This window comes from Sphaerodactylus townsendi, linkage group LG11 (genome assembly GCF_021028975.2).
Source record: "Sphaerodactylus townsendi isolate TG3544 linkage group LG11, MPM_Stown_v2.3, whole genome shotgun sequence".
Classification (NCBI taxonomy): domain Eukaryota; kingdom Metazoa; phylum Chordata; class Lepidosauria; order Squamata; family Sphaerodactylidae; genus Sphaerodactylus; species Sphaerodactylus townsendi.
In genome coordinates this window covers 51,601,921-51,623,679 of record NC_059435.1, presented here as the reverse complement: position 1 = coordinate 51,623,679, position 21,759 = coordinate 51,601,921, and the positions used below count along the sequence as shown (strand labels likewise).

General features: G+C 40.1%; 1 protein-coding gene across 6 annotated transcripts in view; it reads left to right on the top strand.

Annotated features, from left to right (window-relative positions):
- Positions 1-21,759, top strand: part of AKAP9 (A-kinase anchoring protein 9) — a 118,973-nt gene that overhangs the window by 84,214 nt on the left and 13,000 nt on the right. For 5 of the 6 annotated variants that reach the window (XM_048510855.1, XM_048510854.1, XM_048510852.1 and 2 more), the window contains 14 exons: positions 3,273-3,449; positions 3,552-3,653; positions 5,602-5,754; positions 5,968-6,147; positions 8,644-9,705; positions 10,883-11,029; positions 12,338-12,817; positions 13,961-14,018; positions 14,593-14,714; positions 16,769-16,960; positions 17,772-17,960; positions 18,852-18,996; positions 19,903-20,098; positions 20,811-20,961. In XM_048510855.1, coding sequence (XP_048366812.1) covers positions 3,273-3,449; positions 3,552-3,653; positions 5,602-5,754; positions 5,968-6,147; positions 8,644-9,705; positions 10,883-11,029; positions 12,338-12,817; positions 13,961-14,018; positions 14,593-14,714; positions 16,769-16,960; positions 17,772-17,960; positions 18,852-18,996; positions 19,903-20,098; positions 20,811-20,961 — 3,354 coding nt within the window. The remainder of the gene's footprint in view (positions 1-3,272; positions 3,450-3,551; positions 3,654-5,601; positions 5,755-5,967; positions 6,148-8,643; positions 9,706-10,882; positions 11,030-12,337; positions 12,818-13,960; positions 14,019-14,592; positions 14,715-16,768; positions 16,961-17,771; positions 17,961-18,851; positions 18,997-19,902; positions 20,099-20,810; positions 20,962-21,759) is intronic. The other variant, XM_048510856.1, reaches the window with a different exon arrangement.

The following is a 21,759-nucleotide window of genomic DNA, read 5'->3' as shown; positions in this document are numbered from 1 at the left end:
TCTGTAATTTCCCAGTAAAAGAATGATGATACTCAAAGTCTCGTGTTACTTTTATACCTCCACTCTTGTAGTTCCGTCATAAGAACATAAGAACATAAGAACAAGCCAGCTGGATCAGACCAGAGTCCATCTAGTCCAGCTCTCTGCTACTCGCAGTGGCCCACCAGGTGCCTTTGGGAGTTCACATGTAGGATGTGAAAGCAATGGCCTTCTGCGGCTGTTGCTCCCAAGCACCTGGACTGTTAAGGCATTTGCAATCTCAGATCAAAGAGGATCAAGATTGGTAGCCATAAATTGACTTCTCCTCCATAAATCTGTCCAAGCCCCTTTTAAAGCTATCCAGGTTAGTGGCCATCACCACCTCCTGTGGCAGCATATTCCAAACACCAATCACACGTTGCGTGAAGAAGTGTTTCCTTTTATTAGTTCTAATTCTTCCCCCCAGCATTTTCAATGAATGCCCCCTGGTTCTAGTATTGTGAGAAAGAGAGAAAAATTTCTCTCTGTCAACATTTTCTACCCCATGCATAATTTTATAGACTTCAATCATATCCCCCCCTCAGCCGTCTCCTCTCCCAACCAAAGAGTCCCAAACGCTGCCGCCCCTCCTCATCGGGAAGGTGCTCCAGTCCCTCAATCCTCCTTGTTGCCCTTCTCTGCACTTTTCTATCTCCTCAATATCCTTTTTTTGAGATGCGGCGACCAGAACTGAACACAGTACTCCAAGTGTGGTCGCACCACAGCTTTATATAAAGAACATGACAATCTTTGCAGTTTATTATCAATTCCTTTCCTGATTATCCCCAGCATAGAGTTTGCCTTTCACAGCTGCCATACATTGAGTTGACATTCCCATGGAACTATCAATTAAGGCAGCCCAAATCCCTTTCCTGGTCTGTGACTGATAGCACTGACCCTGTAGCGCGTATGTGAAGTTTGGATTTTTTGCCCCTATGTGCATCACTTTGCATTTTGCTACATTGAACTGCATTTGCCATTTCTTAGCCCACTCACCCTAATTTATCAAGGTCCGCTTGGACCTCCTCGCAATCCTTTGTGGTTCTCACCACCCTACATAATTTGGTATCATCTGCAAACTTAGCCACCACGCTACCCACCCCTACTTCCAGGTCATTTATGAATAGGTTAAAGAGCGTTACTGGGTCCCCAATACGGATCCTTGGGGGACACCACTCCCTCACATCCTCTCCATTGTGAGAATTTCCCATTTACACCCACTCTTTGCTTCCTGTTTTCTCAACCAGTTTTTTTTAATCCATAGGAGGACTTCTCCTCTTATTCCTTCATTCTTGAGTTTTTTCTCAATAGTCTCTGGTGAGGAACTTTTGTCAAAAGCCAACTTTGGAAATCCAAGTAGACAATGTCCACTGGTTCCCCTTATCCACATGCCTATTTACATCCTCAAAGAACTCTAGTAAGTTTGTAAGACAGGATATTGCCTCTGCAAAAGCCATGCTGACTCTTTCTCAGCAGGTTTTGCTTTTGTACATGTTTTATAATTTTATCTTTAATGACAGATTCTACTAATTTACCAGGAACAGATGTCAAACCTGAAGCTGGCCTATAATTTCCACGGGTCCCCCCTAGATCCTTTCTTAAAGATTGGTGTGACATTGGCCAGCTTCCAGTCTTCAGTGTTGGTGCCTGATTTCAAGGATGAGTTGCATTTTAAAGTGAGAAGATCAGCAATTTCATGCTTGAGCTCTTTAAGAACTCTTGGGTGAATGCAATCTGGGCCAGGGGATTTGCGTAGCATTTAGTTTATCAATGGCTGCCAGAACTTCTTCCTTGTCTACCACTATCTTCGTTAGTTCCTCGGATTCGGCCTCCTAAGAAGCTTGGTTCAGGTGCAGGGAATTTTCCTCACCTCCTCTTGGGTGAAGACAGATGCAAAAGAATTCATTCCAGCTTTTTCTGCAATCTCCTGTCATCTTTTAGCACACCCTTTGTTCCTTTGTCATCTAATCGCGGGCCTCACCGCTTCCCTTATGCTGGCTTCCTACTTTTGATGTACTTGAAGAGGAACTGTTTGTTTTACTTTTTCCAGTTTTGATGTTCCACAGCCATGCGTTCCTTCATAATCCTTTTTGCCCTCCCGCCTTACAGCTAACTTGCTTCTCTTTTGCACACCATTTAGTATTCCTCTCTGGTATTCTTTTATCCAGTTAAGTTGGACTTCCATTTTTTCTAAAGGAGACATCTTTTTTTTTCTCCCTAATAATTTCCTCAACCTACTCCCCTTTGTTAACCATGTGGTGGTTTCTTTCTTTTGGACTGGGCGCTGCCTTTCCTAACCTGTGGAACACATTCCAGTTGAGCTTTTAAGACTGTGTTTTTAAATAACCTCCAAGCATCTTGGACATTTTTGACTCTCTTGATTTTCCCTTTCAGCTTCCTGCACACTATCCCCCTCATCTTTGAGAAATTTCCCTTTCTGAAGGCGAATGTAACTACATTAGTAGTTGTCACTTGTTCGCATGCAGAGCGTCAAAGGTTTTTGCATTGTGTGACATATAGGCTGTACACCATTGTTTCCCTGCAGTGCTAGTAGTTGGGTAGTTAGATTTTTCAATTAATTTTATGTAATTAATATAACTATAAGATGTATTTTGCTTCATCACGGCAATGTGAAGACTAGTACTTTGCAAGTAATAATGATTATGTGCCTCTACTGAATAGCTACCATGGTTTTAATTTGTGTTTGTAAAATAACATACTGTCTTACTTGACGGAATGCAGGACATTTCTGTAATTACAGTTTGTACTAATAGCCATCAATAGTTTGTTCAACAGTAGAATATTTTGATGTCCTTTCTCCTGTTTGGCTAATCACATGTTTCTCTGGGACGTCTTTCCGGTTGTCTCTGAATTTAGTGGTTTTTTGTAATGTGAATGGCAGCCAGTTCTCTTATTCTCTCTCTTCCTCTTCTCAGCCTCCTCTCTGATTCTTCATTCTTATTTTCCTTAACTCTCTTGGCTTTCAGTTATTGTTTTTACCTTGAAAGGATAAATACTTTGGATGTTATTCTTCCTCGTTGTCTCATAGCTCTTGTTGTCCTTCCATTCAACTTAACTTTTATAATAAGTTTGATTTAATTTATTTCCTCGTGTGCAATTAAATTGTCAGTACTCAAACTTTACGGTTCTTTTTTTGGCTAAGCATCTTCTCAAGTCTTATTGCAAAACATTCTTCATCCTTAATATCTGCATTTCAAAAGATGTCAAATTCAATTCCTGCCTATTGTCACCAGGTCGAGCAGTTAACAAATCACCTCAGAGAAAAGACAGACAAATGCAGCGAGCTTTTGCTCTCTAAGGAGCAGCTTCAGAGAGATGTGCAAGAACGGAATGAAGAAATTGAGAAATTAGAGTGCAGAATCAGAGAATTGGAACAAGCCCTAATGATCAGTGCAGACAGTTTGCAAAAGGTATTTTATATGCACTGTTTCTGTGTTTAAATTTACAATCAACAAAGCTTTGTGCAATAATTCAAGAATTAAAGTATGATAGCTAATATACTTACTTTAAAGGTGGAGCAAAGGAAACAGTTTGGTACTGCAGTGAGGAGAGAATTGCCTCTAGAAGCTCAGTTACAGGCGGAACAAGAAGCTGTAGACAGGAAGGAAAAAGAGGTAGAGTATCCATTTCCGTCCTTCAGGTACTTAAAACTATTAGCATAATCATATAGCCTTATTGTTTGAGCTCAGTTTCCTTTTGCTGGTCATCTAGGGCAACACTGGAAGGACAAGGAATTGTGTGTAATGCTGGGAATTATGAACTCTTTCTGCCTGGTGTAGAAGACTGACCTTGTCCTTGAAGGACAAATAGGTAGCCTAAAAATGAATCCTCAAAACCATTTTCAGTGCCATATGGGGAGGGGTGGGGTAGGGGGTGGGGTAGTTGCACTGCAGCTGGCGGTAGCACTGTCACGGTGTAGCCACTCCACCACCTAGCAGCTTATTGCGCCGAAGTCAACAAGCTGGACAGTGACACTGCCCCTTCCCTCATGAAAGTGTCCTATGCAACACAACGGTCTGCTCCACTGATTTCGCTGGTGTAAGTCTGTGCCCAGAAAAGGGGGTGTTCCTGGGCCAAAAGGGCTCACGAAGCACACTAAAGCCAGTCCCACCCGCAGGAATGTCCACTTCAGAGCCAGCATGGTCTCCTGTGCCAGAGGAGCAGTGCCTCTGCACCAGCGCAAGTGGCATTTACGCTGGTGCTGGGGTCATGCAGCCTTTCAAGTGGTTTCAGGGGGGCCCTTAAGATTACACTGTTAGTATCTCTTAAAGAGGGGAAATGGCAACCACACAGATGTTTCTGGATTTATGGACCAAACACTTTTCCTTAAGTAGTATGAGGGCCTTGAGCACATGATCTTTCTGAACTCTCCACCACACAGCAAGAAAACTCTGATTACTCCAGTCCTTAAACCCTGATTTATGTGACTTTTTCATGGATGGAACAATGAAAGCAAATGCTCTGTGTGCTGGAACTTGCTGCCAAGCATCCACAGATCTTCTCAGATGAAATGGAGTGACTGATGGGCGCTGACTGTCAAAATTAGTCAGAGTCATTGCTTTAGCTATATGCAGGGACTGTAAGAACATAACAACAAGCCTGCTGGATCAGACCAGAGTCCATCTAGTCCAGCACTCTGCTACTCGCAGTGGCCCACCAGGTGCCTTTGGGGTCTCACATGCAGGATGTGAAAGCAATGGCCTTCTGCTGCTGCTGCTCCCGAGCACCTGGTCTGCTAAGGCATTTGCAATCTCAGATTAAGGAGAATCAAGATTGGTAGCCATAGATCAACTTCTCCTGTGGTTTACCTTGTACACCTGCTCTGCCATTTGGCTCTGGCCCAACCTCAAATTATAGCATGGCTGAATGAGCCACTTTTTTTCTAAAATAGTGTTCACTGTGAAACCTCAAATTAGCAGCTGCTGTATGGCAGCCATACTCCCTGGTACTGCAGAGGAGAACAACAGTTTGACTCCTCCTCTGACTCGGAAAATCACTACTCCTCATTGTTGCCTTTTGGGCCTTGCCACTCCTTAGTTTTCTCTCATGCCACACTTGTATTGCCTTCACCATCCTGCAGTGCTACTACTGACCTTTACTGAAGCAAGGAAAATGAGTGGCTCCTTCACTAGCCTCTATTGTTTATTCCTATAAGTAAATCTGACCCTCGTGATTTCTCATTGGGGATGCCTGTTAATTTCCATCTTCCTTCCCACACAGATAATCCCACTTAGATTATCTGCCAAACACGAAGAAATTCCTTTTGTTTTCTGGGTGTTAACTTTCTGCAAGGACAGGTTGTGACTTACTGCAACATGCTCTCCCTCCCCCCTCCCCCCCTCAATTGGTATAATCCAGCCAGTGTTTGTAGACATGAGCAGCTACTATTATACTAAATTTTTCTTTGTAGTTCACATAAATTTGAGGGGAATTTTTTTTGTTCACGCCTGAAACACAGCTGTTTTATTTCTGAAAATAAAAGCCTTAATTCTTTGAAGTTTCTTATATTTGAGTTTGCTTTTTAAAGAAGTCATCTATTTGCCACTTGTTTTGGATATACAGATAATAAATCTTGAAGAACAGTTAGAACAGTTCCGTGAGGAACTGGAAAACAAAAATGAAGAAGTACAACAGTTGCACATGCAATTAGAAATCCAGCGAAAAGAAGCCACTACACGGCAGCAGGAACTCGAGCAAGAGAATAAATTATTCAAGGTAATTAATTATCTGGCAAGGAGGTCTATACTCTACCTCTACCTCTGAATGAACCTGTTAACCTGCAAAATCTTCAACTTTTAATAAACGACTCCTCCATTTCATACAAATTATACTTCTGTATCTTCATATTTCCCAAATTTGCATCTGATGAATGGGCAAGAGTTAAAGAAGAAATTGCATAAGTTCTGAGCGACTGTTCTTTTTCTGTAGGAGGAAATGGAAAAAATGGGATTAGCTGTCCAGAATCCTGAAGATGCTTCTATAGAGGATCGTCAGCCAGTTACAGGAAAATTTGTTCACATCATACAAGAAAAGGAACAGGAAATAAACGAACTCCACGAACAAATTTCAAAGCTACACCAGCAACTTGAATTTACAACAGATAACAAAGTACATGGTTTTGAAATCTTTTTCAGGGCTCTTTTCATTGGAACATAGGAAAGCGCACAGTTTAACGTGTTAGAATAAGGTTTAGAACACTGTGGCTCGAAAAGGGTTTATAATTCTCAAGGTAGTGTTAAATGTCTCCTGTATGAAGAAATTTATATGATAGTAATGCAATTTGCTGGATAATATGTCACCTCTAGGATCTTTCTCTTCGTAATAAGATTCTGGTCAGCTGGTATAATGAAAGAGATTGGATTTTATTCTCCCTACTTCCCAGTTATTAGAGAATATAATTTAGTTGCTTTTCATTCTTTGAGTCCTTGGTAAATAGGAATTGCCCAAGTTCATTTATTATTGCCACAACACATTTTAGCACCTGTGACATGCTTGTTCATCACAGTCCTATTATCTAGAAAACAGGAATTACTTGTTAGATTAAAACTATTTTCAAAATATCTAAATTTTTGAAAGAAAAATCTATTTGGTATTTCTTATAAATCTTGTAATTTACAAACAAGATTTGTTTTTACTTGTTTACTATATTACAATATACATTACCGAACGGTTCTCACATTTCTGGTCAGTTAGTTATTATCTTTTTCCTCATCAATTCATAATTGCGTAAATTGCTGATATTGATATCTGTTTCCTTTTGATGAGAAAATAAAATCATAATAGATTAGATCTGATTCAGTAAATGTTCCTTCTCTCCAACAGCAGAGAAAACTTGATTAAGACTATATTCGATTCGATTATCCAATTAACGGTAGTATTTCAGCTGTTCAGTAGTTGCGTTTTAATTACTGTTGCTTTTTATCTGGTGTTGATTTTTTTCTGGTTTTTTACAGCTAATTTTTGCCTATTTTTACATCTGTCTAAATATCTTGATAGATCTGAATCTTCTTTTAGCTTCTACATTCATTTCAGCATAGATTTATTTTAGATAAATTTTGAACCGTTCATTGCCTGGCTAGCAAGTTAACTGTTGTGTCTTTTAACCTTTATGTTCTTTGTATCATCCTGATTTCTATAAATTTCATATATTTTGTACATTATTGCTTGGTGAAGCTGTTTTTGATTTGTTTTGTCGCTTTGATCTTCTTAGTCAGCAAGGTTCCATATATTTTCTATGCTCCTAATTCAATATAGTCCACATAATGTATTCTCCAAAATGCAGCCACTTTAGAAAAGCAAGGGAGTTACCAGCTTATTTGAAGATTAATAAACTGAAAAACACTTTTGTTGAGCATCTGGACTGAAGAATAACTAAGGTCTGGTAGTCTGATGGTGCATTTGGTTACGTTGTTTAAGCAGTACATGATGGTTCTTGAGCACGTTAAATATTTTAGCAATAAGTAATTCTTTGACAAGCCTATATAAAGACATGGGTTTCTTAAGAGAAAAAATCAGCTGAACTAGTATTAGTAGAAATTATTCTCAAAGTAGTTTGTATATTTGGAAATGTAATTCCCTGGCCACTTTTGAATGATTCTTGCCTTGAAACCCTCACTAGGGATCACCACAGGTTAGCTGGAACTTGATGGCAAAAAAAACACAGCTCCCTGTACATAGATTTGGTGCAAATGGTCTCTCTGGACTGCTCACAGTTAATGTGACAGTCTCAGAACGTTTACAGATGGAAATTATAATACATTATAATTATATATAATTATAATACATTATAACCGCCTTACTCCATATGTCCCAAGTCGACCCCTCTGTTCAGCAGAGGCAAATTTACTGGTGGTCCCTTGTCCCTCTATGATGCGGCTGGCCTCTACCTGGGCCAGGGCCTTTACCGCTCTGGCCCCTGCCTGGTGGAACGCTCTTCCTCCAGCTGTTTGGGCCCTGTGGGACCTTGGGGAGTTCCGCAGGGCCTGTAAAACCGAGCTGTTCCACCAGGCTTTTGGGGAGGCTGGCCACTGAATCCGCCCCTCTCTGTTGCCTTATGTACCATCTGCTTACTTGAACACCAGCCAGTCCCCTCCCGGGGTATAATGCCAGACGTCATCTATTTAGTTAATTATGGATGGGTTATACATCTATTTAGTTAATTATGGATGGGTTATACTGTTTTTCTTGTATTAGTCTTATCTGTTTTAATTCGGGATTATTCAACGAATTGTCTTGTACACCGCTCTGAGCTCCTTAAAGGTAGGACGGTTTACCAAATCGAATGAATGAATGAATGAATGAATGAATGAATGAATGAATGAATGAATGAACAGGAATGAATGAATGAATGAATGAATGAATGAATGAATGAATGAATGAATGAATGAAATTATATTCCAGTAAAAAAAATTCTTAACAAGCTTTCACAACAGTCCTTGGATTTGGTTCTTCCAAATTTTATGTGAAAGTGAAATCAATTGGGAACTAGTAAATGTAGTCAATAATGTAGTAAATGTGAGGAATAACTTCTAAAACAAGTTTTTGGCATATAAAGAACTACCATTTTTCAATAATGAAATGTTTTTTCTTTCTTTGACTGCTTAGGTAATTGAGGGGAAAAATGATCACATAAAGGAATTGGAGGCCCAAATAGAATACTTGAAGAGTGATCAGGAGCGTATAAAACAGAACAGTGAGCAGGAAATAGAACAGCTGAATGACGTTATTGAAAAGCTGCAGCAAGAGCTGGCCAATATTGAGCACAAGGAACCTCTGGACCTCTCGTCGATTCAGGAAGATGCAGACAATTTAAAACACCAGCTAGATGTAGTGTTGGCAGAAAAAGAAGCTCTGCTGAAGAAGGTGGAGAGTAGTCACGTAGAGATGTCCCAGGCAAAGAGCAAACTGGAGGAAGTAAAATTAAAAGCAAAAAAGTTAAAAGAAGAACTGGATACCCTGAGGGAGGCACATAGAAGAATGGAAGAGGAGCTTAAAAATGTACAAATGAGAAGCGGCATTGTTGGACCAGGAGTAAAGATCCATGAAAAACCTGAAAATCCAGAAGCTGCAAATAAGAAAAACGCGGAAATATTTAATTTTGTGGAGGAAAATGCTAAGGATTCCTCGAGCAACACAGACGTAAAGTTGCAGCAGCTTCAGACAGCTCTTAAGGACAAGGATTCGGAGCTACGGCAGTGTTACAAGCAAATTAAAGATTTAAATGAGCAAGCACAGGCTGAGTCAGAGACATTTCAACAGAAGATAGTAGAGCTGGAAGAAGCACTGGCACAGAAAGCTGCTGTAGCACTTGTTAGTGAAATCCAGCTGAACGCAGTTCTAGAAGAGAGTAAAGCCATCCCAGAAATTCACAGAGGAGGCCCTGAGAAAACTATAGAGGCTGCCCTAACAGAAAAGGTAGGCAGCCCAGTTGAAGACAATGCAAAGCTTAGATTATCAGCACTCCTGGAAAAGCTCACAGAGATGGAGGGCCAAGTGGCAAATGCCCACACTAGCTTGCAGCTAGAAAAAGCAAAAGTGGAAATTGCACAGAAGGAAGCGAAGGAAAAGGAAGGAAGGCTTACTGAACTACGGCAGCGTCTAGCAGAAGTAGAAGAGAAGCACAAAAGGGAGAGAACAAAGATGGCCAGGAAAGCAAAAACTCCTCAGGTAAGTTCTCCAAAGCATGTGCTCAACTCCTAGTAAAAATGTCAACAAGTGTGTATCTGACAGAGGCATTTGCCACGCAGCATCTATAGACTGATCCTTTCTCCAGAGGGAATTGATAAGCCATTCTTTCTCAAATGTTTACTTCAAACATGCTAGTGCCTCATTGAGTTGGCAAGTTGCTGTGATTCGAGACTACAGAAGCAGCGATTTCCAGTTTGCTGGCTGTTCGTGGTACTGTGCCGTGAAGTGGAGTTGCCAATCTTTAGGTCATACCTGGAGATCTGCTGAAATTGCAACTGACTACAAATATCATTCCCCTGGAGGAAAATGACTGCTTTTCAGGGTGGACAGTATGGAACTCTGAGGTCCCTCCCCAGTCTCCAACCCAAAAACCTACAGGAGTTTTCCAGCTCAGAGTTGGCAGCCCTGTACTACAGCAAATGTTTTGTTTGACACAGAAGCATATGGGGAGCACTGCAGACTAGCAAGATGACAAATACTACGCTCTTCATCTAGTGACAAAGGCAACTGTTAGTATATGGTAGGTTGACATGCTGAAGACCAGGGAAGAATGAACACTATACTAGCCTCCCTGGACGCTGAAGATCTCTCATTTTAAATGTTGCTTAAAAGCAGCCTTGGGAGAAGGAGTGATTTTTCTTTGGGTTGGTTATCTCCCCACTCAAATTTTAGTCTCGGTAGGGGAAAATGAAGGCAACGTTGTTGTTAATCTGTCTGCTCAGATATGAACAAAACTTGGCTGTGTTGAGAGTGTATGCTTCGTGGAATATTTTTTGTTTTGTTTTGTTTAAATTTGCTCTGAAATTTATATTCCAGGGTTCTTCAAGACTATATTCTGAGTATAACACAGCACTTTTATGAACACACATGCTCTAACCGTAGGTGTCAAACTCATGGCCCTCCAGATGTTATGGACTACAGTTCCCATCATCCCCTGCCAGCATGATGCTGGCAGGGGATGATAGGAATTGTAGTCTATAACATCTGGAGGGCCATGAGTTTGACACCTGTGCTCTAAGCTGAAGATTCTAGTTGACTTAAAAATCAGTTTAGCAACATGCTGATAGGTTGTTTTATTAGATGAAAGATGTGACCGGCTTAAATTTCCATCATTAGCTTACGAAGAATAACATTTTTCTTTTGGGTTGGCATGTAGAGGGTCCCAGAAAAGAGTGAAAACAAAGAAAGAGGTTTATTACCTGCTGATCTTGAATTAGAAAAAGTCAGAGGCGAGTCTGCTGCTGCTAAAGAAGAACTTAACAGTTCCAGAGAGAAAGTGGAGAAATTGAAAGAGGAGTTAATGGTAAGAACTAAATATTGCCACATATGTCTCATTGTTTATTAAAGATTGCTTGGGCACCTTGATTTTCAGAAGTATATGTTTGATGGATTTTGTAAAAAAAAACCTTAATTTAAAACCATTTATGTAACCTTCCTGAGCTTTATGTTGTTATGCTATCAATTCCTTCTCATCCTGGAGATGTCAACTACATACACTTATCTTAACAAATCACAGATTGTACAGCAGCTAGAAATCATTTGAACATAAACCTCTGCTTTCTTCCTGCTTCTATGTGCTGTCTCTGTAAGGAACCATGCTACTCAGACTATGGTTTGTGAATTGAGATGTCACAACAAAATAAAATGCATGAAAACTGTGCTTTAAAAACCCTGGTTTGGGACTGGCCAACAAACTAGTTTTTTGCACTTTCAGCTGCCAAATTGTGTGTGTGTGTGTGTGTGTGTTTGTTTTATATACTGCCCTTCCCCTGAGGGGCTCTGGGAGATGCACAACATGAAATACAAGAAAACACAATTGGGACATAAACAAATACAAATTACAAATATTAATCCATTAATCATAAAAGTATAGAACCCAGTAAAGTACAGCGTTCAGTGCACATTTGTCCAACTGTAAAACTCTCATAAAAACCCGCCCAAGAAGGGGAAGATGGGCCCCATAGATGTTAAGGGGCCCAGGATGTAAAGGAGAAAAGGGGGCCCATATCAGCAGCCGGCCCCTCCAAAGGACTGGTGGAACAACTCAGTCTTACAGGCCCTGTGAAACTCACCAAGATCCCGCAGGGCCTGGACAGCTGGAGGTAGAGTGTTACTGCCAGGGCAGTAAAGGTGGTTCGATTCAGCTGTGGTATATAAAACTGTGGTTTATTGTGATGTCTGAAGGATCATTCGTACAGTTCATTCAGCATCCATACATGGCCTCAGAATGTTTTCCTATTCAGACTAGGTATTCTTCAGGAATGAGTGAACTTCTTTGAGTTGCTTTATGAACCATAAGAACTCATCAGAGTAGAGATCTAGAATCTAGAGCGGAAATGAAAATTATGGATTTTTCTCTCCAACATAAGGGGAAAATTGACATTTGGGGGGGGGGGGGAAACCACCCTGTATTATTCATAGTTTACCCATAAGCTTGCACTTTATTCTGAACAATCAAATCTGTCCTTTAAAATTCTCAGTTTGTACATTGATTTCGATCAAGGTGGGGCTACAAACCAAGCTGGAGATATAGAGACAGTCTTAACACGCTTATTCTGTTTATTAATGCTACTTTAAAAAAGCTATTTGAAATACCTTTTGTTATGTGTAGGTTAAAGAAGCCAGTATCATTCATCTTCAGGAAGAGCTTAAGCAAACGAGGGAAAAACTTTCTCAAGTTGAAAAGAAACTTGCCGTTTATATGCAAAAGGAAGAGAGCTCTGACAGATTGGAGAGAGTACATACCAAAGAAAACTGTGCTATCAACAGAACGAACACATCATGTCAGACTGACAAAACAATATTTGTTAATAGTTGTAACCAAACATTGCAGCTCCATACCAAAAATGAAGAAATCCAGATTGATTTGCAGAATGGCCGTTCATCAGAGGAAATGACAGAAATCATTAGGGAATTTAGTGAAAAAATTGACCAAATGCAAGAACTACACGCAGCTGAAATAATGGATATGGAGACCCGACATATTTCAGAATCAGAAGCATTGAAACGAGAACAGTTTCTTTTAGTACAGGAATTAACTGAAGAATGCAGTTCTTTGAAGGCTGTCATAGAAACTCTGAGAGATAAAGAGGTGTGTACTAATGTCATGAAACTTCCTTCAATTTTAAAACTTGTGTTTCTTCAAAAGTTCAGTCAAACTTCAGTATTGACAGCAGTAGGCCATGATATAGGCATGCTTTTATTTTTCAGCAAACTATCCTACCTACCCACATTATATTTTAATCAGAAGGTTAATAATGTCTTTCCATCATATACATTTCTGTGTGATTAATGTTGATCAATTATTTCATATCCTCAGTAACCCATATTTGAAAATACCTTTATCGTTTCCCAGGAATTTTCATACAACTGTATGAAGTTTATTAAAAATTGATAGTACATAGATATATGCCCCAGCCATAACAGTTTCTTAATATTAACTTTTTATCTAATGAGTCTGTGAATGGCTTCAGGAGTTACCTTAATACAGCTATCAATTGATTGGGCTCACTTAAGGTTGTTGGAGCATTCAGACTAATTTTTTCTCAGACACTCTGGATGTAATCACTGTAATATCTACACTAACCTGAACTGCAATAGTGAAAGGCTCAATAAAGAAAGCAACTAATGATAGTGAAGGAGAACAACCCTGAAATGTTCCCTGCTCAGTACAAAATGAAATGACAATGTTCCGTTGAAAGGTATCTGTCCTCGGGGTCTGTGACACCCCCCCCCCCCGGTCTGTTGTAGGCAAGAGCCCTTCTTGGGACCTCAGATAAGGCTGTCTTGGCCTTAAGTTGCCTCCAAGACACCTGTCCTAGCTGCTGGTTGCCTTCAAGCCAGGTACCACCATCCTAGCTTTTTGTTCAAATCTGCTTTCTTAAGACAGGCCACTATTCAGAACAGTAGTTGTGCAATAGTTTTGTTACACCTAGATAAAACATTAGGGTTTCTGCTCTGATACACACAGCTACCATTAAGGCACTGTAATAATTAGAGCAACATGGAGTTGCATCATTCTAGGCCAGATTCCTATTTTATTTTCCAACAATTCAGTGATCAGTGGGAAGAAGAAGAAGTCTTTATAAGCACTGCTATGATTGGTACAAGGTTTAAGCATAGAGGTTGAACCTGTTAACTAGGAAGCACATATGAAACAACTGAGGATATTTGTGTTCCAAGAAAACCTATTATACAGTGTTGTATTTTTAATCTTTGTGTCTTCAAATTTTAGGAAATTTCCGGTTTACCGCAATCTGTATCTTCTAATGCCAGAGATGGAGGCTCTAGTGGTAAGACGTTATTACTTCTTCTTGTAAGAGTATTATCAGTTATGCATACATAAGAGAAGAAAAATAAATGAACTAAGTAAGCATTTTTACTTTCACTGGAATTTCCAAGAAAGTGTGCTCGCCATTGCAGCTCAGAGTAGCATAAGGTATGATGGTGTAATATAAAATATCATATCAGAATACTTATGTATTAGTGGTACAGAAGTTATTATGTACAAAAAAGCATTAAGACAAACCTTGCTACATCAGAATGATCATCCATCTTTTTCTAAATTGACAGTGATCAATCAAATACCTTTGGGGAATTCTGATCAATCTCACATGTTTATCTACTGCCCTTCAAAAACAACATCATGTGGCAGTGAATTGTTAGAACTATGTCTTTTATTATACTATTCTATCCATTCTTAACCTGCTGCCAATCAATTTCATTGTGTGCTCTGGAAAGACTGATTAAAAGTATAATCTTTTTTTCTAGGTTCAATCACTGGGAAAGCAATGTATGTTGATTTGTTTTGTGTGTCATTGTGAAGTTTTATAATAGCACACCTTGACTACTTACAATTTATTTTAGACTCTAGTTCAGATTGGAGCCAAGGAGTATATCTTGCACCAAGTCAAGGATCTGATATTGTATCAGAAGAAATAGGAAATGAAGATGAATCTTCAACAGATTTTCTTCCAAAGAAAATAAAGGTAATGCAAAACTATTCGTTTTTTTAAGTATTAAATAATATGATTCTCCTCAGGACCCTCACATAACCTGTTGTAAAGATACAGTCGCATTCATAATGTGTATCTGTGTGGGTTGGCACGTCTGTCATTTGACCAGTCTTACTGTCTGTTTGTGTGATCATGGTCAAATCTTCTTTGAAGATAAGATTGGCATTATGTAGGTGTCAGCTTACCATTTTAATTTCATTTCTGTGTAGTGTTACTTGTTGCCAAGGGTTGAAACTGAGGGTTGCTATCGCCTTGCTGTAGTTGGGGACACGTTTACCAAAGCTTCACCTACTAACCATCTGCTATAACTTTTGGCATCACCAATTAAGAACACCTTCATTTTAAATGGTTGCTATTACTGTGTTTTATTTCTTTTATTTTATTTTTTAAAATGAAACTGTAGGCTGGCCATGATGTTAAGGATAGAAAACAAAGAGCCATAATGAATTATTCACATTTATAAAAATCTTTTCTAATATCAAAAGTTATAACTATTCAGTATATATATATTTTCATGTTAATCATATTTAGTGCAGTCCTAAGGAGAGTTACTCCAGTTGAGGGCCATTGTGCTTTGACTAGAGTAACTCTGCATAGGGTTGTGCTGATAGTTTCACAGTAGCAGTTAACTGATTTGTTTTTAAATGGCAGCAGGGTTAGATCGGTTGATGATTTTAAAAACTTTGGTGCCAGGCCTTTGAGATTGTTTATTGTTTGTCTGTTTTTAAATGCTGACTGATTTTAACAGTAGTAGACTACGATTTACTGAGATTTTAATTTGAAAGTTCTCTGGATTGGGCACTGTGGAAAAGCTCATAGAAGAAGTAGGCAGAGCAGATCTTTTCCTGCCTTGCTCTTCCTCTGGCAGACCATTGTTTGTCCCAAAAATCCTGTCTGGTATTTCTAACAGTCAGGGGGTTCTTACTGGTATGTCATCAGCAGACAAGGCAATCGGCAAATGGGGAGGTTGCAGGCCAGGCCCAGTTTATGAAGGCTGCCTAGGCCCACCTCCCCACCAATCTCAGGGTGCCCAGCGTCACTGCTTGGCGCCCTAGAGCTTGGAAAACCTCGCGAGCACTTGGGAGCTCGCGAGGCCAAGGGAAGGCGGCAGCCAACAAGGAGGCTGTCCATTCCCCATCATCAATGGCGGCCCCGGTAAGTCGCGGCCACTTTTTTTATTCAATTCTTCCTTCTCATAGTTACTGCTCATACTGTGGCACATTTTCTTCATAAGAGTACTGCAGGAAGAAGAACCAACTCCGAGAGTCCGTAGTTTTAGGGGCCACCCCCATGGACGTTCTGCCGCCTCCTCCAGATGATTTACTAGATTTCCCAGTAGCGCAAGCATGGCCTCAACCCCCACCGAGTGTCATTAGAACTGGGAGCTCTCCAGTACTTGGACAGCAGGCCGCTGTCTCCCCGGGTGCAGTCGGTAGCGGGGGTCCGTGGGTGGTGCCTTCTGCCCCTCCTCAGATGGGAGGTGGCCCCTCCTCTTCTGGTTTCGCAGCTCACGCGACTCAACCTTCCCTCAGAAGGGAGTCTGGCCCTTCGGCTTCCAGGCGCTTCCCCCCCACTCCCTCCCTCCACTTACCTGCTCTCCGGCGCGTCGCCAAGCCCTGGGGACACGCCCCCTGCTCTGCGACTCTGAAGCAGGCGCACAGGGCAGGGGAGGCATGTCCCCAGGCCCCGGCGACGCGCCGGAGGGCTGGAGAGCAGATAAGTCCGCCGTCTTCCCGGTTCTCCCTGGGACCGTCCATGCGGATGGTCCCGGCGTCGTCGGGTCGGCGTCAGTAACACCGACCCAAGCCCTTCCGCCTCCGTGCGGAAAGGGCCAGATATTCTTATGTCTTATTGTAGTTATTTTCCGTTGTTGACAACAGTGTTTTAGTATTAGTTTTAATGTAAAAGTGGTTACTAAATAAATAAATAGCAATTTCGTTGAGTTATATAGGAACAAAGTGAGATGGGGTATTTAAATAGTAAAGAGTAAATGGCAGTTTTTAAGAAAGCTTTTCTTTTTTAAACAGGGTTTGCTAAGAGCTGTTCATCATGAAGGTATACAGGTGCTGAATCTCACAGAATTTCCTTACAGTGATAGTGATGTACCTTCTTTTAAGCAAGGGACAGAATATTGGTTGCAAGAACGGAAGGCATTCTTGAGCGCAGTTTCATCTTTGAAAGACTTAATTGCTAAAATGCAGATTCATGGGGATCCTGAGGTAATTATATTTACAAAATCATTCTTTCTTCTTTTTTTGCTCCTCCACACCCCTTGCAGTTCCCTGGATTAGAATTTTCAAACCTGTTTGTAACTTAGAATGAACGGTATGATAGAATGAATGAAATAACATAGGCATTAAGGAGAACTTTAGTTTCCAAAATATTAAACAAGCTTCTGTTTTCACTGGCCCATCTGTGAAACCAGAGATTACCAGTTTCATGTTCCCTACTTGTATCTAAAATAAATATAAATTAGCCTTGTATCTCAGGATTAATATTTATGTCATTCTATACATGAAAAAGCATATATCCACATGGCAGCAAAATGAATGAAGCTGTCTAAGTGTCAATTTTATCACTTCCGGAATATTGAAAGGCATTTGGCTATAGAGCAGTAAAACAGAATCAATATATTGATCAGCCGAAGTTTTAATAAGATTGTGGCAGCTCTTTAGATTTGCCCAATATCTTGAATTCTGTTTTAAAGTCAATTTGAGTTTTCTGTTAATAAGTTTTCATGCACATATACATTCGTTTAAATATCACTAACAAAAGGAAAGCCAAATTAGAAGTCTGCTAAATAAAAAAAAAGACTGTGGGATGCATCCTACCAACTTTTCCACTGGTGAAGGATAAAGGCAAGGAAGGGCCTTTTGACCATCAAGCAGTTGTTTGCTAGAGATAATGGGACACAAGTGATGAAAGTCCACATTGTGCAGAAGGGAAAGGGATGTTAGAAGGCAGAAAAACTGGTAGGATTGAACTGTCTTCAGCCAGCTGACATCATTGACTACATTCATGCCATTGTAGCTTTATGCAGGGTCTGAAACTCCTGGAGACATCTCAGACTGGCGATCTGAACTTCTGTTTGCTGTTCAACAAGTCTTTCAAAGAGAAAAGGACATTCTTCTGGCAGCATTTCAAACAGAACTGGCTGAAGGAGGCACTAGGGATGTAACGGGACTGACTGGACAACTAGAAAAGAGGCTTCAAGAACAGGTGACATCTGCACAATCATGGCAGACTGATGATTTTCTCTTTGCAAATCTTTGATTTTTGAAAATTTTATTGAAAGAATTTCAAATCTCGTTTGAATCTGCCTCAGATTAGGCCAGTAATTCAAAATATAACAAGCCCTGTTTGTTACTAAAATAAAACCATCAAAATCATTCTGAAAATTCTTAACTATTGAAATTAATAGAATAGTCATCCAACAAATTGTCACTCAGTAAAATAATCTTACCCTGAGGGAACCACAGATAACAATCCGATGATATGCAAAAGAAGCCCCAGACTCCACAAGCTGTTATCAAACGCTACTTTGAATTGTAGACATACCATTCATCTTACTTTTTTAGAAGGCCAGCCGCCAAGACAATAAATTTACTACTACCATTCATCTTACTTGTTAGAGTCTCATCCTTGAGTGCATCAGGAGAAGAATTTCTGTACTGTAACTTCTGAAAAGGTTTCAAGCATTTTGCTTGAAATTGTAACCTATGGGCTAGCCCTCAAAATGCACACTAAACATTCTGTGTACATCCTTTTGAAGTGAGGCCTTCAAAAGTGTACACTAAACTCCAGGTGAAGACTGACCAATTATGGTTCTATTTACTTCTTATATGTATTTTATATATATTTTAACTGGTTTTTATATGTACAAACTTGTATTTTCTACTATTTATGCCAATAAAGGCGTGATTGGATTGGATCAATTATGATTTCCTATATGTTTTGAGCCATTAATGTTGACAATCCATGTAGATAATTCTGTAAGGAACCGAAGATAACTTTCATTTCCTAAGATATATCCTTTGTGAATATTAAACATAAATAATAACCTGGGTCATTGCTTACTGATTAGGTATTTACCTCTGGTTTTTATAACAGGGTACTTATCAGAGAACTGCTGTGGACTGCATTCAGAATGCAGACAGGATAAGCTTGCTAATGGAAGTCAAATGGTTGCATGCCCAGCTGAACAACTGGAGAACAGATCCAAAGAGGAAAACTGAAACTGAGCCAAAATGTCAAGGTAACTTGGGTGGTTATATTATGCAGAATCCTTTAAACTGTGACTGCCTTTTTAGGATTCAGCTGATAAAAATGCTTTATCATGAGTAAAAATTTTGGTATCCAAAAGTTAAGAGCATAACAAGGAATGTAGCTAAGTGATATACTTCATGAAGTGCATATTGGCAGAAGGTACTACTTCCACCAGAAGAGGTTTTTATTATTATCATTGCCAATTCCTCACTGCAGACCTCTGTTTAATTCCACCATTCTCCAGGGGGCACAGCAGCACCCAGTAGCCCCTAGGGCATAGAGGGAAGGAGGAAAATTTGCTCCCATCAGTGCTGCTTCATTTGTGCTACATAAGATCTAAATCACGTGAAATAACAGTATGAGCCTAGCTGGTCTAAAAGCAATTCCTAAGTCGGCCAATCCTTGCCATGTAATTAATTCATTCCTTGTGAAGACTGGCCATCTATAGTGAAATCTAGGGCTTGTCCTGTCTGTGTTGTCATTAGATGATGATGGTGTCAGATATGGTCTTTAAGCATTAGCCTTCTGCTCGGGGCTTCCAGCAGGGTGTAGTTGTTAAGAGCGGTGGATTCTGATCTAGAGAACCAGGTTTGATTCTCCACTCCCCCATATGTGGCGGACTCTATCTCGTGAACTGGATTTGTTTCCCTGCTCCAACTCATGAAGCCAGTTGGGTGACCTTGGGCTTGTCACAATTAATCTGAACTCTTTCAGCTCCACCTACCTCACAAGATGTCTGTTGTGGGGAGAGGAAGGGAAAGGAGCTTGTAAGCTGCCTTTAGTCTCCTTACAGGAGGAAAAGGCGGGGTATAAATCCAAACTCTTCTTCTTCCTTTAATCTTGAAAGATTAATGTTTGCACAAAGATCCTTATTATTTTATTATAAACCCTCTAGAGTTGCTGGGGTGCAACATGGGAATGCAAATGGAGCTGAATAGTGCAAAGGACAAAGCCGCTGAGCTTCAGGAGCAGCTGAATTCAGAGAGGATGATGGTTGCTGAATTGAAAAATGGTCTTGGACAAGCAAAACTAGAACTGGAAACAACACTTAAAGCCCAACACAAGCACTTAAGAGATTTGGAAGCCATCAGGTGAGGTTTTCAGTGGCTGTGTATTGTTGAAGACTTTCAACAGATGGGATCAACTGGTGGTTTTGGGTTTTCTGAGCTGTGTGGCTATGGTCTGGTAGTTTTAGCTCCCAGTGTCTTGCCTGCATCTATGGCTGGAATCTTCAGAGTCATGTCACGGTAAGATGTGTGTTTTCAGTGGCTTTTTTCTAGAGATACTTTAGGGCTTGCTGTATACCCTGTATAAATATCAAATAATAGCAAGAGACATGTACTGAAAATCATCATTTTCCCCCCAATATAAAGCTTATTTTTAATTCTTCTCTTGCTTTTAGTCATAGCATTAAGAAAGAACTTCAGTTGCTGCTTGTTAACTTTGTCAGTGCAATAGAAAGGCAGAGCAATTCTTCAGGAGAAAGAGTAGAAAGTTCCTGTCCCAGTTGAAGTCAGAGGGCAAGGCTGATTATTTTTCATTAGAGTTGCTGATCTGATTTTTGGCAGGACAGAGTTGAATGCTGCAGAACAGAACTTCAGACAGGGAGAATAGACAGTTGAATTGGGAGGCTCTCGTACAAATGGCCACCTCTACCTAACTATTAGGAGGCAAAAGCAAGATATGAGAACTGTATGTTAGTCTTGTAATGTATATTTCTTCAAATGTAAACAATTCCTCCCGTGGTAGTTTTATTTTTTCCAACAATGACCTAAGGGGGATCTCTATCTTGGTTTCTGTTAGAAATGAGCTTAAAGTGAAAACAGCGGAACTAGCCATGCTAAAAGATACGCTGGCGGGTGAACAGAAGAAGTCAAGAGAGCTTCAGTGGGCGCTGGAGAAGGAGAAAGCTAATGTGGAACGCAGTGAAGGAAGAGGAAGAGAAGAGCTGGAGGTGAGCAACAATGGCTCTTAAAATTCTAATCATTTAGACTGTAGTAATAGAGGTCTGCCATGGAAGCTCTCGGGGCGACCTTGAGCCAATCACTGTCTATGGCAGCCTTACCCGAATTAGGCTCAGGATTATTGCTTTGAGGCTAAAACTGAGGAGGAGAGGATGCTGTGAGCCGTTTGAGTCCCCATTGGGAAAATAAGTGGGGTGTATAACTACTTAAATGACATAATTTGCATATTCAGAATCATTACAGCTGAGGAAATAGCTTTTTGTGTTTAAGGAAAAACACCTGTTATCTAGTATCATTTTAGGGGTTGTTGATAATCAGTCTGCAGAGGTTTTATGTCATTTTGTGGTCATATGATGTAGACTATTTTCCTTGACACAGAAGCTGTCCACCATACTGAAACATCTAACGGACTCTTGGGCTGCATATAGATAGACTGGCCCACACAGTGTTAGTCATGAGAGAGAGTAATGAGTATAAACAAGCCTGTGGGGAGTGTTGGTGTAGCATATGGAATTACCCATGCTTTCTCTCTTTTAAAACAACATTATATCTATTAGATGTCACAACATGTCTTTGCTTTCTGGATATGTGCTTTCTGGATACAGCTGAGATCTCTGTAGATTATTAAAAAAATAATATTTCATAATCAGTGCTAGTAATATGATTTGAAAGTGGGCATCTGAAACATATAGATACAATGTTTGCTGTTTGGCTCTTGAAGTCAGGGTTTACCTTAAATGTGTCATTTCCATGTTGAAATGGTGGGTAGGGGAAGCTACCCTGAATCA